The 17,340-nt window shown below is 51.3% G+C and overlaps 1 protein-coding gene across 8 annotated transcripts in view; it reads right to left on the bottom strand.

Annotated features, from left to right (window-relative positions):
• SEZ6L (seizure related 6 homolog like) overlaps positions 1-17,340 on the bottom strand; it is a 188,992-nt gene that overhangs the window by 42,511 nt on the left and 129,141 nt on the right. For all 8 annotated transcript variants that reach the window (XM_077874113.1, XM_077874114.1, XM_077874115.1 and 5 more), the window contains exons 7-9: positions 16,218-16,384; positions 15,618-15,812; positions 14,007-14,145 (exon numbers count right to left, since the gene is read on the bottom strand). In XM_077874113.1, coding sequence (XP_077730239.1) covers positions 14,007-14,145; positions 15,618-15,812; positions 16,218-16,384 — 501 coding nt within the window. The remainder of the gene's footprint in view (positions 1-14,006; positions 14,146-15,617; positions 15,813-16,217; positions 16,385-17,340) is intronic.

Genomic DNA, 17,340 nt, shown 5'->3' with positions numbered 1-17,340 from the left:
CAGCCCACGTCTACTGTCTCAAACGTCTTTGCAAACCAGATCCTTTGAAGCTTCTAGACCTGCCTTATCCTGTGCTGGTCCCTTCATCTGGAATAAAGACAGAGCTCATCTCTCTGCTTGAAAACATTTTAAGATCCCTCAGGGTTCCTCTGTTGGAGGCGGGGATGTTTGAAAAATATTACCTCATCCGCATTTACAGCCATATGATAACTAGCCATGTTTTCCATAAGGCTCCTTGCATGCCTTCACACACCATTTCTACCCTGGGACGAACCCTGTAAGCACTACTATCCTCACCCATGTCCCAGAGAAACAAACCAAGGCACCCAGTGGTGGGTGAAGGAGCATCCTGGCGCTCAATCAGCTGGTCCTGGAGGATAGTCAGAATCCAAACTACATGGTGGGAAGGCAGAGGCTCAGTCAGTGGGGCGCGTGGGTGGCTCAGCGGTTGAGTGTCTGCTTCTGGCCCAGGGCATGATTCTGGAGACCGAGGATCAAGTCCCACACTGTGCTCTCCGCAGGGAGCCTGCTTCTCCCTCTCCCTCTGCCTCTGCCTCTCTCTCTGTGTCTCTCATGAATAGATAAATACAATCTTAAAAATAAAAAGAAGAACCTCTGTCGGCTCCCACACCAATTGCCCATACTCCCTGAAACCACACGCTGTTCTCCCCCAAATCCCTGGAGCCCAGCACAGGGCTCGGCACAGGCAAGAGAAATGTCATTTACACGGTTGAATTATGGTGAACTTTTTCCATTTTCCAGACTGGGCACACTAAGGCTCAGAGAGTTTAAATGACTAAGAAAGCCCTGTGATGCAATTAAGGCTGGACCTCCATGGGACAGTAGAGACGGTGGTTAAATAAACCATAGACTTAAATAAGGAGAGGGGAGGGGGAAGAGAATTGAAGTCCATAAATGCAGTGTTAGGTGCATTAAAACTTTTCTAAAAAGATCTTGCAGAGTTCCTTTGTGTCCATTTCTCATTGGATCCCCTCAACCACATAGTGATGTTGTGAATCCCACTTTACAGAGGAGTAAACAGAGTCCAGAGAGGCCCAGATCCCGAGGCCTCTGTGCTCCATCACAATGCCACAATCAGCACCAGACACCCCTTGGTGTCGTGAAATTGCTGAGGATCCCTGCGGCCCCGTGCTCATTTGGTTTCAATTAAATTTGATAAAATGGCAGACAGGACAAGAAACCATGTCAGCTCCAGGGAGGACATAGAAGACCGATCTTTCTGGCTCCCTAAAAGGACACCTGAATGCATAAAAAATGAACAGTTTTCTTACTGCTTTTTTTTGTGCTTCCCTTCTTCTCTTCCCTCCTCCCCTCTCCCCGAGACATTCACCAGGCACCTTGTTGAGGTCAGCCTCAGGACTCTGCCTCTGCTGGTGGACTCAGTCCTGGCTGCATGTGAGTCTCTCTGCAGAGATTTCAACCTCCCCATGATGCTGAGGCTGCATCCCAGACCAACCAGACCCTCAGCATCTTGGGTCCCCCCAAGATGGGCCACGGGGGTTAGCATCTCTCAAAACTCCCCAAGAAGCTGCACCAGCGGCCAGGACCCAAAGGCACTGCCGTGCTGTGATTTCAGTGTGGAGGAGGCTCAGGCACTGTGCTCCACCACCTCTTTCCCTCCTTTCTCTGGTTTCTTCACCTCCCCCCATCTCCGCCAATCTCCCTCTCATCCCTGGAGAGAAACAGAAGGGTGAGACTCCCGTGCTGGACATGCCTTTCCTCTGGGACCACCCACGGGTGGAGCTGCTTCTCATTTCCACATTGCTGGACAGGGCAGTCTCTGAACATGGCACGCAAAGGTTTCTCAAAGTCAATGACAAGACATTTCCCACCCAGCATCATGGACCAGGAGAACACCCAGCAGCTCCTAGCTGGTTTGCCTAGGAAAAACTCAGTCCTCAACCATCCCAGTGATTTTGCTCCATCTTGAGGGGCTGTGCTAAGAGAATGGGCTCTGGTTCCAATCCTCAAGCTGACGATTTCTAGCTGGGTGACTCTGAGAAAGTGGTTTAACCTCTCTGATCTTCAGTGTCTTCACCTGGAAAATGGGGATAATATTATGGAGAGTTTTTTTTTTTTTTTGGAGAGTTGTTAAAGGAAGTAATTAGGGCCAGGAACAATAAACATTTGTTTATTGTGTGTATGATGGTGGGTGTGTGTCTGCGGCGTGCGTATGGTGTGTGGTGTGTGTGTGCGGTGTGTGTATGATGGTGGTGTGTGCATGCGGTGTGTGTATGGTGTGGTGTGTATATGGTGTGTGTATACAGTGTGCGTATGATGTGTGGTGTGTGCAGGCAATGTGTGTATGATGGCAGTGTGTGTCTGCGGTGTGTGTATAGTGTAGTGTGTGTCTGTGGTATGTGTATGGTGTAGTGTGTGTATGTGATGTGTGTATGGCATAGTGTGTGTATGCAGTGTGTGTATGGTGTGGTGTGTGTATGATGGTGGTGTGTGTATGGCATGGTGTTTGTGCAGTGTGTACGTTACGACACGTGTGTGATGTGTGGTGTGTGCCTGTGGGGGTGGCGTACGCACACACACACACACACACACACACACGCAGGAGGTGGTGGGCCCGGGGCTCTGCATTGCTGGAGGAAGATGTTACAGAGCTGTCCCCACAGGAGCTGACAGCTGCTGGCCGTGTCCCTGTCACTCCGCAGCCGCATCCTGACACACACATTGAAGGCAGCCCTTGTAAAGCCTGGTACTCCTCGGCGGATCTGCCTCCACCCTCCCCGCACACCCGGCGCCGGCTGGGGCGCGTGGGCTGTGCACAGGAAGCATCCTCCAGGAAAGAGCCACCAGTTGGGAACCTCGAGGGCTCACCCCAGCTCTCCAGGGAGGCACCTGGCAGGTGTCGGGGCGCCGGTCTCCCCGCCGCCCTCCACGGCCTTCAGGACCAGGGACAGGGCCTGCGGCCAGGGCGCACTGCCTAAAGCACAGCACTGACCGGGCCGCTGACCCCCAGAACTCTCAAAGGAGGCTGGCTGCGTCAGGATAACGTCCTTCCACCCCGAGAGGCAGGCTGAGAGCTGGTGCCGGCCACGGGCTCAGCCTCAGACAGCCAGGCCCCAACCCTGACCCCGCCCCCCCACTCCGTCGAGGGCCCCTCAGAGCATCTGTGCTTTGTCTGTGACATGGGGGCCACATCGTGTGGACTCCTTGGTTGCTCTGGGAATTAGCTGCGTAGACTGTGCACGTGGAGAGTCTGGCTCGCGGGAAGGGCCAGATCTGTGGGAGTTATCTCCGGGCCTGGAGTAATCTAACTTGATAGCAGCCACACGGTGGACCCTCGATAAACACCGCTGAATAGTAAGTGCGTGAGGCCACCACATGTCAGAGACTCATAAAACGAGCAGCCGCGTCTCCGCAGGATGTTGGATCTAATTGCATCCGAATGCCCTGAGCTCATAGGTGTGCTCCGGCAAGGCCACCGTCCCAGCTCAAGACGGCGGGTTGGGGGGCTGGGGGTCCCTCCCACGGCTGCTCTTGCCATCGCTGGGGCTGGGAAGAGTGTGCAGGGGCTGAGGGGGGCAGGAAACGGGCATGTGATGGGGGAGGACCTCCCCTGGAGCCTGTGGTTTCCTGTTACCACCGACCACGACAGTCCCTTGCACGCCGCAGGAGGGGGTGTAATCAGTCAGGTGGACGCCAGTCAAGAGGGTTTCCGATGAACCCTCTTGATTTCTCATTGTCACACCAAATGCCAAGCTCACAGGCAATCAACCCTTGTGAGTGCATGCGTGTGTGTGTGTGTGTGTGTGTGTGTAGTTGCACAAAGGAGCTCAGTGTGTGTACACACCACAGGAAAGAATTCATCATCATCAACATAGCTGCCAATTACATTACAATGTGTGTAATGTACCAAGTCTTTGGTCCCCTTGGACTCTAAGAAGTAGGTACCATTGGCATCCTCATTTTAAAGATAGGAAACTGAGATTCAGAGAAGTGGAGTGACGTATCTAAGGTCACACAGCCAATAAAGTGGAAGAGTGGGACCCGAACCCAAGACTTCCTGCCATGAGCAAAGGCCTTTTTTCCTCTCCTGCATGTTGGAGGCATCATGTAGAGAGCAAAACATTTCTCGAGGCTTCTAAGTTCCAGGTCCCAGGCGCTAAGTACAAATCTCATCTCTGTCACTTCCTAGAAGTGAGATCATAGGCAAGTTCTTCAGGTCTCTGAGCCTCGGATTCCTTTGGTAAAATGGGGACGGTGAGGGCCACCTCTTAGAGCCATCGTCCATAGTGATGTCATTAGGAGCTTTGGACAGGAACCAGGAAACCTGAGTTCTAACCCCCACTCTTCCCTGGCAAGAGTGTCTCTCTCAGTTCCCTTATCTGTAAAAGGAAATAGTCAAGGGGCACCTGGGCGCCTTGAGTGCAAACATGATTTCAAAGCTCTGTCCATCTCTGTGATGGCTTTAAAGCTCCTGCCAGAAGAGGTGGAGTCTGTTTCACCACCCTTTGAATGTGGGCTGGCCCTTGGTCTGTGACTTGCCATGGGAGACAGTGGGTGTTGGCTGCTGTGCCAATTTCTCGTCTCGACTCAAGAGGCCTTGAATGCTGCTTCTCATCGTCTTGGAACCCTGGCTAGTCACCATGGGAAGAAGCCTGAGCTAGCTTTTGGGGCAGATGAGCCAACCTGGGCTAGGCCGGCCAGGACCCTCTGATGGGCAACCCACCCCAAACACATTAGAAAGGCCACAATCTGCAGAGCCACCCACCCAACCCATTGCTGCCCAGAGATGCATGCATGACCCAGCTGAGACCAGAAGAACTGCCTGGATGACCCGCAGACTCGTAAGAAATGTGACAAGCTTGCTGTTTTATGATGCTGAATTTGGGGTCATTTGTTATGCAGCAATAGCTGACTGATACAGCAACCTTGGGGCAATCTCTTCCCATCTCCAGGCCTCAGTTTCCTTCTCTGCAACAGGATGGGATTTGGGCTCTAGGAACTTTGTTGTCCGTGGATTTCTTACAACTTTTGGCTCTTGGGAAATCCCATCTCCCTCCACTAATAGATTGGAAGGTTTTTATTTCTTCTGGGGCCATTTCTTCCATGATTTCTGATGGACATCTGTGCTCCTGGGGTCAACGCAGCCCTCTATTGTTGACCGTCTCTCTTGCCTGGATCTCAGTCAAGCTGAATTCTTGCAGCCCAAAGCAGCAAACATCCCTGTTTCAAGAACTGTAGTGCCTCTGGACAAGGCACTTAATTTTTAGGGCTTGGAATTAACTTAGCACGGCACAGGTTGGCAGTAGCTGAAGAGAAATATTCCATGGCTATCAATCATGTGGTTACTGGGCTTTGTTATTAGGTCCTTTTATTTCCTGGTTAGAGAACTGTGTTGGAGCCCATAAACAGGGAGAGGTTTGGGGCAGAGTCAGAGAAGGCAAGCTGGAGCCCGGATGAAACTTTTTTCTTCCAGAGATATACGTATGTTTACAATAGGTCCCAGGAAACTGGGGGCAGAAGGGGTGCACCTCTCTGAGCCTTGGTTTCTTCTGTAAGGTGTAGCTAGGGTTTCTCCCCTGCGCAGCACCTCACTCCTATTATTGTGTGGTTGTAGCACTGGCTTTGACCCAGGAGACCTGAGTTTGAGTCCTAACTCAGCCCCTTCCCAGCTGTGTCCTCAAGCAAGAGTGTCTCTCTCAGTTCCCTTATCTGTAAAAGGTGATAGTCAAGGGGCACCTGGGTGGCGGCTCTAGTTGGTTAAGTATCATTTGCCTTTGGCTCAGGTCATGAGCCCAGGGTCCTGGAATTGAGCCCCGCATCTAGCTCCCTGCTCAGCGGGGAGTCTGCTTCTCCTTCTGTCCCTCCCCCAGCTTGTGCGCATGCTCTCTCTCTCTCAAATAAATAAATAAAATCTTAAAAAAAAAAAGATAGCCACTGTGACATCACATAGGCGTCTTGGTAAGAGTGAAATGATTTGCTATGGGTAAAGCACTCAGAGACTAGCAAATAGCAAGTGCTCGATGCGTGTAAGACTTTTTTAGGATGGTGTCATCATCAATGAAATAGTGCGTGCCAAGTATTTAGCATAAAATGTGGTACATAGTAGAGGGTGAAAGTAGTGTCCACCGTGGTTATTTGCTTATTTTATGTCAGAAACTTTACTAAGAACTTCACGTGTTATTTAACTAACTCCCTCACCACCCCTCTCTCTTTCACTCTCTCATTCAACAGATATTTATTGAGCACCTGCTGTGTGCCAGTCACTGGGGATGAAGTGAACAAAGCTTCCCGTTGTGAGGTGGGAATGGCTACCTGCAATCACCTACAGAGGCCACAGAGCTAGTGGGGGTAGCAGAGCCAGGATTTATATGTAGCTCTTTTTACTTTAGAAGCTTTTATGACTCTCTGTCATGTGGCATTGTGACCAACCCCCGTGCTGGGCGTCTGCAGCCATGCTTGGGTTGTTTTCCTGGTCCCTGCTCTGACTTACTGTGTGATGCTAGGCAAGTGACTTCCCCTCTCTGGGCCCCTCCCAGCTTTTCCATTCTATGATGTCCTCACCAATTATCCCTTGATTCTTTTATTTTCCTTTCTATGCTTTAACTTGAGAGAGAGAGAGAGACAGAGACACACAGAGAGAGAGACAGAGAACGGGGGAAGAGAGAGAGAAATTTCAGAAACTGTTAAGGTTTTAAAAGGCTCATGCTCAGTTGTGTTTTAGGTAAGCTGATGGAGCTAGGAGGTACTTGATGATTCAGGGAATAGGCATTTGGGGTCTGAAGGAGGTTTAGCCTGAGGGGTCCCGACTCAATTTAAGATCATGCGCCCTCCCTTCCCACCTCTACCGCCAATAATGCAAGGCAGACAGTTCTAATTAGTGCTTCAATTCAGGGCATCCATTTGGTGTCTAACAGTCCCTGCTTTCATAGCTCGAGTGCCCTGCTCCCAGAGGCCCCTCCTGGAAGCCCTTCCCCCATTCCAGCTTGGCCAATGGACACTCTTCAAGCTTCTGCTTGGATGTCACCCTCTCTGTGACAGTTCCATGACCTGCAGAGCTAATGCAGCGTCCCGCTACCTCCCCTATGCTCACCCTTCTAGCCACAGCACTTAGCCTGCATTTTGTCGGGTTGTCTATTTATGGCACTACTTCCCTTCCTGAACTTTGAGTTTCTGGAGGTCCGGGAGCCTCCCTGGTGCATCACGGAGACGTATGGCTGATCCCCCAAAAGACTGTACAAGTCCACAAAAGCAGAGGCTATGGTGTGTGTGCAAAGGCTGGCTCAGTCCTTTGTTAGCTGTGCGACCTGAGAAAGCCACTTAACAAGCTCTCTGTCATCTGCAAATCCAGGGTGCAGTGGCCACAATATCTTATAAGGATTCATAGTCTCTGTTGATGAAGTGCCAGTGATGTGCTGGACCCCACACCACGCGCTTTGCATACATTCTCTCTAATGTAGGTAACTCCCCCTCCATAATGATCTCTACCCCTGTAGCTCTAATTTATGCAGTTATGATCTCTGAATAATAATGTGTCACAGTGTGCATCATGTCTCCATGGACATGAAGCACACAGCTCGGGTTCCGGCACACAGTAGGTCCTTCATTGATGCTAACCCAGCAGAGTCAAGAGGCGGGTGCCCGCGGCTTCAACAGACCTGCCAGGCTGATGAGGGGGAGAAAAGTCCCCTCTCGCCTGCCACCCGTGGTTTACGTCCTCGTGACGCAGCAGACAGTGCGCAGCACCTACTACGGGCCACCCACCCAGCTCAGTCAACAGTGCAGACTCCTTCCCCCTCACCAAGGCGATAAGTAACAATCACAAGCGCTTAGGCGGTGTGAGGGGCCCTGAGGACAGAATTATTTTTACTATCAAACCCAAATTGGTTTACTAAAACTGTCAGCGGAAACCAAGCAAGATAAATTAAACCCAGCAGCTCTCGGGCCTCACGTAACCCTGGCTGGTGAGATGCTATTTTCACTCCCTCTGTGGGAGGAAAGGGGGTGCCAGGTCCAGCTGCCACTCTGCCAGGCGTGTGCCAGAGTTTGCCGGGGAGAGCCCGAGGCTGCTGACCCAAGGACTCGGCTCCCCTCTGCAAAGCTTTAATCCCTATTAAGAGCTTAAAACCTTTCCTCTGTGGCCCAGTTTGGGTGAGTGCAGACTTCTAACTTGGCCTTGAGGCACCAGCCTGGTTCCCCTGCTGCCTGCTTGTCCCTCCTCCTCCTAGATGCCGCCTCTCCTGCATCCCTTCCTCTGCTCCTTTCAAATGCTGGTGGGGATCCCAGACCCTGGAGGCATGGCAAGCCGGGTCTGCATCCGCTCTGCCAGTTCCCGGCCCAGTGACCGCAGCCACTCTTGGCCTCCACGTCCTCATCTTGCTCATCTGTAAAATGGAGCTGCTAGTAGAACTCAGCACGCATGCTCACTTTCAAGGCACCTGTGAACGCCTGGGTGCACTAAGTGTTCGACATCTATTCGATATTATGGACCAACAAGAAGAGAGTCATGCTCTCCTGCTTCTGGACCTTAGCACACGCCGTTCTTTTTGGCTCAAGCACTGTACCTGCCCCTCCCCATCCCTTCCCACCTTGTGTCTGTCCTTCAGGTTTCAGTATGGACCAGGGTTTTTCTGCTTCAGCCCTACTGACATCTTGGGTTAGCTACTTGGTTGTGGTGGGGGCTGAACCATGCACATCGGGGTGCGGAGCAGCACCCTTGGCCTCCTTCCACTGGATGCCAGTGGCTCCCTCTCCACGCCCCCTCCTGCACCAACTCTACAGCCAGAACCGCCTCCAGACACGGCTGTTTGCTGAGAGAGACGTTGCTTTCCCTGGAAAGCTTTCCTTTGCATCGTCTACCAGGCTCACCCTTCTTGCTCCGGGCCTCCAGGGCCCCTGTTTGTGCTCCTGCCTGCACCATGTCCCCCAGCACAGGGCCACACCATTCTTGCTCACTGCCAGGGCCCAGCGGGCGCCTCATTCACAGCGGGCGCTCCATAAATGCATGTAAAATCACACAGAATTTGCTCAATGAGAAAAATGACAGTGCCTCCACGATGACCGACTTGATTTTGATGTCACTTCAAGGACTACGGTCCTGGGATGATGCTGCCTGGATGCCTCACGGAGGGAGCAGAAGCTGCTCTGTGGAGGACAGTACCCTACCCTCCCCCCCTACCAGGACCTCATCTCGGGCCCCACTGTCACCTTCACCTCCGCCTGCATCTGATGATCCAGAAGACGGTACGGCCTCCCTGCACCTCACCCCTTACTTGGCCCCCAAAGTCTACCAGTGGATTTGGCTGGTCATCACTGGGTTGGGGTCCTCCCAAGACCCACTCTAGATTCTGCTTCTAAGTCTATGATGGCAAATCCTTTGATACTATAATTTATGACACCTTCTCTTGGGGGATCTTCCCACCACTATTATTTTACTTGATAGCTTTTGACTAAACTTTTTTTCTTAACATTGCCGCTCATGTAATAAATGTAGACTTATTGATAAAAGAAGGCCACATCTTAATGGTCTTTCCATATTTTTCTGAACTTTTTTCCCTTCCTTGTGCATAAGAGCAGTTGGACATGAATTTGGGTTCACGTTCTGGCTTTGAAACCTCATGGCTGTATGACCATGAGAAGTTGTCTTAATTTTATTCACTCTTACTTACTGAGCACCTACTATGGGCCAGGCATTGATTTACATACTGTGGTTATAGCAGGGCATCAAACAGGAAACAAATCCTTCCATTCTCATGGATGTGACGTTGTAGGTGGAGGGGGTGACATGCTTCAACAAATATGGTAATGTGTGGTATGTTGAGTGGTGCTAAGTGCTACAGGGAAACGTGAAGCAAGGTAAGGGTATCAGGTATGGCAGAGATGTTGGGGTGCCTGGCTGGCTCAGTCCATGGGGCATGTGACTCCTGATCTTGGGGTTGTGAATTTGGGTGTCAAGATTGCTTAAAAATAAAATCTTAAAAAAAAAAAAGAAAGAATGACAGAGATGCTGATTTAGATCAGGGTGTCGAGTGACATCTCATAAGGGGTGATTTGTGAGCAGAGGCCTACAAGAAGCTAGGGAGTGAGTGAGGCAGGATATTCAGGGCACAGCATCTTGGGGTTGGGGGAGGGGAGAAGAGACAGCTAGTGCAAAGGCCCTGGGGTATGTCTGGGGGAACAACAAGGAAGCTAGTGTGGCCAAATGGAGGGAATAAGGAGTGGAAAGAAATGAAACAGGAGATATAACCAGGGCTAGATCACATGGGGCCTTTTGCAAGAACTTCAGCTTTTACTCTAGATAAAATGTAGAGCGACTGTAGACTTTGAAGCAGAGCATGATGTGACCTGCCTTACTTAGGTTTTAACAGGATCCCTTAGGGTGGTAGGTTACAAATAGCTCCAAAGGGGACAAAAGCAGGAGCGGGGAGACCAGTCAGGATGCCTGTGGGATAATTCTGGGATGAGACATGGACCACAGTGGCAGTAGTGGGGGTGTCACACATGCTTGGACTCTGGGCGTATTCTGATTCTTGAATTCTAGAATCAACAGGATGTACTGAGGACTCGAGTACAGGGTGTGTGAGAAATCCAAATAGCAGTGAGTGTGTTGGAGCTGGCAGCTTGCACTGGCTCATGTGAGTCAATTGTTAAACATCCGGGCATCCGGCAAGCCCTCTGGCATTGTGTTAGTAGCTCGGAAAGGGCCATGGTGGGAGTATTTACACCACGGAAATTGGCGAATGCCATAAATCAGGATGTTTCTCCCTACCCCACTGCCAAGAAAGCCAATTGTTGGACGTGCACCCATGTCCTCCTGCCCTAGAACAATTCCAAGTCCTTTTGGCCTGAGCAGCCGGTAGGACGGCTCCTTACCAAGATGGGCAGATGGGATGAAACGGGTTTGGAGAAGGAATCAGGAGTTTAACTTTGGATACCCTTCATTTGGGAGGCCCTTTTAGGCACCCAACTGAAGAATTCAGAAGGCAGGGAATAGGAGTTGAATAGAGTAGTTGTAGCACCCCCACAGGACAACTCTGGGGAGGAGATAATTCACGTCTGTAAAGCACCCCACAAATAGGAAGCACTCAATGATGAAAATTGTTCTCTTCATCACGGCGATGAGAAAGAACTTTAATCACTATCTAGACCAAGGCTTACAAACTGGAGGCTCCTCAAGTCTGGATCCAGCCAGCAGGTCTATTTTTTGGGACGGGGAGAGGCATTATTCTAAAAAAAAAAAAAAAAAAACCCACCAAAAAACACCTTTAAATGATTTCTGGAAGGGAGAGAGGGCCTCTCCCCTCTCTATCACTTCAAATATTTGGGCCCCAAATCCATTCTGTTACTTACCTGGCCCTCCGTGAGTTTGAGTCTGCATTCTCTTGGCTCAAGGCAGCCCATCACTTTGCAGAAAGGGGACCATGAAGCCCAGGGAGGCTTGCTGCCGGGTCCCGGGCTGCTCAGGAGTCCCTGGCAGGGCGCGGAGGAGGGGAGCCGGGGCTCCTCTCTCCTGGCCAACACTCAGATCTGGGGTTGCCAGGATGGTCAGAAGGGAGAAAGTCTGTCCCCTTGGGAGGCGTCCCTTCCTGCCACGGGTGCCAGGGGTGGCCCAGCTTTGAGGAACCTAACTGCTCAGGTTCCTGGATCAGCTGTCCCATTGCACGCTTCACAGTGGACATGAAACTCTATCCACCATCAAGCTGAAGGTTCACTGAGTATTTGAAGCCTAGAGAGAGTGAGAACAAGGGCTCCCAGCTTCCTGTGTCCCTATCCAGGCCTGTGACACCACGGTGAGATGTGGGCCGGTCTTGGGGGAGCAGAACCACCCATCCAGGGGGCGGGTGTTGGGAGAAGCCTGCTGAGCCCAGCAGAAGGGGGTGGCATGGACAAGACAAGCCAGGATACCAGGAGTTGGTTCTCCTTCTGGCTGAAGATTGAGGTGGCTTGCTACTAACTGCTGGTGCAGGGATGCTCATAAACCAGGACCGCGCATTCATATTTACCCTGACGGCAGTAGGGAGCCACAGAAGGTTTCTCACAGCAAACAGCTTTAGAAGGGACTTTCCTATTTGAGGCTTCAGCTAAGAAGACACCATGTCTCCCTGGAACCCTTTCCCTCCATAACTCCTACCTAATCCTCACGCTCCAGCCACGACAAACTTCTTTCAAGTCACTAAGTGGGCCACCTTCTCTCTCATTTCCAGGCTTTGCACATTCTGTTCTCACCGTCTGAGACACTCCTCCTTTCCCCCTCATGGTTGCCTAGGTTCTCTTTCATGCCAGCTCAGAAGTCACTTCCTCCTGGAAGCCCTCCTTGATTTCACTCGGGCTTCTCAGCGGCCTGTCCACCCTATCCCCGCTCTCACCACATCGCATATCGTTTCACGTCTGCCTCATCCCCTAGACAGTGAGGGCAGAGGCTGTTCTGTTTTCTCACAACTGTACCTTCAGCACCTTGCTTAGCACTTGCACACAGTAGGTGCATATGTGCCCCCACTTCCTCCCCTCACAGAGCTAATCGGGACCATCCAACCTGCTCTGTATCAACATAAACTTCACTGCCCAAGGGGCAACTGTCTAAGCCTTTCCAGCGCCTACAACCAGTCTTGGCTCACAGTAGACAGCTCAGAAACTATCATCCTTCATACCAGACTCTAGAAGTCAGGGAGGTGAGAATAGGAGAAAGGGGGGAACTCCCGCTGAGGAGTGAGCAAGGGAGGGAACGGGCAAGGGATGCTTCCAGGCTGTTCCAGTAGCCACGAAACACTGAGGTTCCAAGACCCTGGTAGCCAGTGAGAAGCACCACAGCCAGAGAGAAGCCCAGAGGCAAAGAGCTGGGGAGAGGTAGAGACAGAGTTCTGACTCAGGTTGGCCCAGCCCCAGGTCCACAAGGGGCAATTGTGCAAGGTCTGTACATCTTTGATTCTCCTGGAGCGGAAGGTCCTGGAGCAGCCTCCGAGGACACGTCTCTGGCCTCTGAGGGACAGCTTCAAAATTTTATTGTAATTTTGCAGATAAATCTTCCCTTTTGCAAAGCTCCTCTGCAGAGCAAGGCAGCCGGGCCTCGCTCCCCAGCCGACTGGGTTTCTGCTTCAGGCTTGAGGGGAGCGCTGCCGCCCCACCCGGGGCCCTGGCTGCCTCCAGAGAAGCTCTTCAGAACTTGGCATTCCCTCCCTGCCCTCCACTGTCCAAGCCACGGTGTCTGGGTCTGCCCGGAAGCCCTTTCTTCTGCTTCTCTAGACACTACCATCTGTCTCTGTCTGCTTCTCCCCCTCCCTGGAGAGTTCAGCAGGGGGAAAGTTCTGGATGGAGCATCTCCTAGGCACCCCCACTGAGTACAGCAGACGGCCACAGGGCCAGGCAACTCCGTCCGTTCTTCATGTAGCACTGGTCTCCTGAGTGCCTACTATGTGTCAGGCTCTGTGTTAGATCTGGGGACAGAGGTGCATCAGAGCAAGCCCTGACTACAAGGACTTCTGGGTCTGGTTGAGAGAGACAGATAAGAAAACAAACAGCTGCAGTACAGACAGTACGTGTGATACCTTCCCCCTCCTCCTGGCCACATCGGCTGTTCGGTCCTTCGCAAACACCGTGCTTGCTCTTGCCACAGGGCCTTTACACATTCTGTTCCTTTCAGATATATCCACTCCAACTCATTCGTTAGTTCTGAACTTCAGCATCGGATCCTCAGGGAAGGCTTTTCTGACCTTCCCCTTTGTATCAAACCCCCATTATAGGATCTCATAGCACCATTCACTTATCCTTACACTGTTCACCAAGGTTACGGTATGTCACTGTGGATGCATTTCTACCTTTAATGCCTGCTTCCTCCGCAGACCAAATTGCCTGGAGGCAAGGGGACTGTGTCTTTGTGTGCATGATGTTTCTCCCACTGCTGGGACTCCAGCTCTTTGCACAGCCCCTGACACATAGTGGATGCTTCATTTACCCTGGCTGAAAGAACAAAGCAGGAGCAATCGCTTCCCCAATGGGGCTGGACTGGAGGTCCACCCGTCATGAACACTCACAACTGGATATCTAAGAAGATCCGTTTCTCCTCCCCTACGTGAATCTTCCAGATACAGTCTTCACCTTCCACGTACGGCTCTGGCCAGTTTGGGGACAGCACCACCCCAGCCACGGCAGAGAGCTCCCCACCACACATGGCTGTAGAAGACAGAGACAGACAGAGGCGGACACGCGTTATTCATGAGGAAGCCAGTACAGCGTGGCGGGTAAGAGCGTGGGCTATGACGTTGGACAGGCACGGCTCGCTGTGTACTGGGAACAGGTGCCTGCCCCTCAGGCGGTCCGTGCCTGTGTGTGTGGGATGATCACATTAGGGCTGGCCGCCTGCCTCCTTTAGCTGAGGGCTGGCGAAGGGGGGGCTAAGGGCGCTACAGTTCTCTCAGGATCAAGGACAGAGCTCAATGTTCTGGGTGATTCTGCAGCAGCCCCATGCTGGGGCAGGGTGGAGTAGTGGCTAACAGATGCTACGCTGCATTGAGGTGGACCTGAGTTCGAGTCTTGCCTCTGCCCCAACAGACTCGGCGGCGGCAAGGCATGCAATCTTGGGAGTCTCAGTTTCCTCCCTCTGTGAAGCTGCAGTAACAGTGCCACTGACTCCGTTGGGGTTTTCTGGAGCTTAATTGAGCTCATGGGTGTCAAATGCAGCCTAGCACCTGGCACAAGGTAAGGTGAACATTACTGCCAAGGAGCCCAGCTCTGACCTGGAAGTAGGGATGTGGCTGTGCCTGGCGCCTGGCTCTTTAAATTCCACCCTGTTTACCGTTTTGGAAAGTTCTCAGTGTGGCAGAGGCCAAAGCACCAATGAATTCCGCTCTGTTAAACCAGCACATTTAATACAGGGATCAATCCCTCACCAGGACGAAGCTGTGATTTCACGCCAACCACCATCCAGGTGGCGGCTGCCAGGAGCCAGGGATCTCTCCATCACACCACATGCTCCACACGCATCCAGGCTCGAAGTGGCACTGAGTATGCGGAAAGAGGCAAGGCAGGGCAGGGCCCCGGGGGGCTCATGGAGATGAGGGCTCCACCCAGCCAATGCTGTCCCGAGGGGCTCAGACCACAGGTCTCTGAGAACAGAGACCCGAGTTCCATTTCCACCTCTGCCAGTTACCCTCAGTCTGTTCTTAGGATCGCTTCACAGCTTCAGGTCCCTCACCTGTACATGGGGTCAGTACTACGTACCTCGCAGGGTCATAGTGAGGATTAAATCAGATAAGGCACATGCAGCCCTTGGCAACTATTATTGACATCATCACTATTATTAATTAAACTTAGGACTGCCATGTGCGGTTGGCTGGGTTGCACGATGCACAAAAGTACATAGCAAGGGGGTACAGAGGAGCTGAAATCCATGCAGAGATCTTTTCACTAAGTTATGTACTAGGGGGTCTGTGCTTGGAGGAAGGGGCATCTTTAAAAATTTATCAATTTTGTAATTTGGACATGCAGAAAATCTGACCCAAAGGATAGTGAGCCCTGGAAAGGGTTCTAATGCTAAAATTGGTGTGTAAATTTGTGACATACTCTAAACCGGGCCCTTGGCCTTTTCATCTGAGGGGGTGGAGATCCCTGAGGTGCCCTGCGAGAAGGGCAATAGGGCCACTCACCTCTGCACAGGGGCTCTGTGTCATTCCAATATGGGTCCCGCACATTGATGCACTCGATAATGGCCGGACCCTGCTCCAGAGAGTGGCCGGGATCACAGGTAAACTCCACTATGGTTCCGATGTTATAGGTTGGGTCGGATGTGGTGAAATTCCCATTCTGAATGTAGGGCTCATAACAGTGGCCTTTCTCAAAGGCTAGGTTGGGGATACAAAATAGGGACAGCAGCTCAGATGAGGCAGGGGCTCCTGACAGTCCTCAATGTCAGAGGATGGGTCCCCTCTTGTTATTTAGGGAAGCCCCAAGGAAAATGGGCCCCAGACCCCAGGTTCCAATTCCAGCTGACATGCTGAGGGCATTTGGACCATTCACATCGCTTTTTGGGAACTCATTATTTTCATCTCGAGAATGGGAATACAAACCTCTGCCCTCCCAACCCTGCAGAGTCTGCCTTTGGAAGTCAAAGGGTCAGTCTGGCCTCTGGATCTCCCTCACCCTTAGCAGGTCAAATTTCTAGCCCCCAGGACCCAGCTCAGCTCCGTCATGCTTTCTCTGTGCCCACACCATCACCCAGGATGGGGGAGGCCCCTGGGGATCCTCACCCTCGAACCGGATGTTGAAGGCTGAGGCTGCCCGCGCCTGGTCGGAAGTGAACTCAATGCGGATGCTGTTGCCCTCGCTCAGCAGACCCTCAAAGGGGACGCTCTCGGTTTGGAGGGAGTCATAGAGAAGAGCAGACTTATTGATCAGGCCACTGTAGACCATCATCCTGGCGGGTAAGGGTGGGGGGAAGGATAGGAGGATCACTGACACACAGCAACAGCAGGAGGCATGTGCCATGAACACCGCCTCTGGAGCCTTACTCCCAGATGCAGATCCCGACTTTGCCCGTGACTTGCCCAGACAAGCCTTATGCAACTTGTTTCCTTTTCTTGTAGAATGCTTGTCCTAGACTCACGGATGGGTTCTGAAGTCGTAGGAAAAATGATGTGTGTGATGTAATGAACCAGACTAATTAATGGATACTAATTATTATTAGTAACTGGGAAGACGAGATTAACGGGCTGAAAGAGTAGTAGTCAGACAACCTGAGTCCCAACTCTGTAACCTTCTGAGCTGTGTGACTTTGGGCAAGGACACTTCACACCACTGTGCCTCTGTTTCTTCATCTATAAAAAGGATGAAATTATACCCACCTACATCAGAGTGTGAGAACTAGATAGAGGCCATGTGCATAACATGCAAAGGATGGAGGAGGTATACGAGTCAAATTTATTAAGCATTTGGCCCCTAAAAGGCTCTGTCTTTCAGTCTGATATCGTAAGAGCACAGTGTGTGGAGTCAGAAGTCCTGATTTTCTCTTCCCAATTCTCTTCCCAAGTCTCAGCACACCTTGGGCCTCAGTTTCTACAGCTATGAAAGGAGGGATCATCATTTTTACTGTTTACATTTTACATCATTTTAAATTTTAGGTATTCATTTTTACTGTTATTAAAACCATTTGATACCTGACTCCTTGCTAGTCTTGGTATTTTTAAAGAAAGTATGCAAAAACGGGGAAAGAAGCGGTATATAGATTAGATACATTTCTTTTATGGAGTCATAAACAGGCATTTTTAATCCTCTGAGGGTTTTTTTTTTTTTTTACTGGGACTCATAAAAAGGGTTTATCTTATGCTGCCCAGATGAATTTCTAATATTACCAAAATATATAAATGTTGAAGC

This window comes from Canis aureus, chromosome 27 (genome assembly GCF_053574225.1).
Source record: "Canis aureus isolate CA01 chromosome 27, VMU_Caureus_v.1.0, whole genome shotgun sequence".
NCBI classification, from domain to species: Eukaryota; Metazoa; Chordata; class Mammalia; order Carnivora; family Canidae; genus Canis; species Canis aureus.
This window is presented reverse-complemented; position numbering and strand designations above follow the sequence as displayed.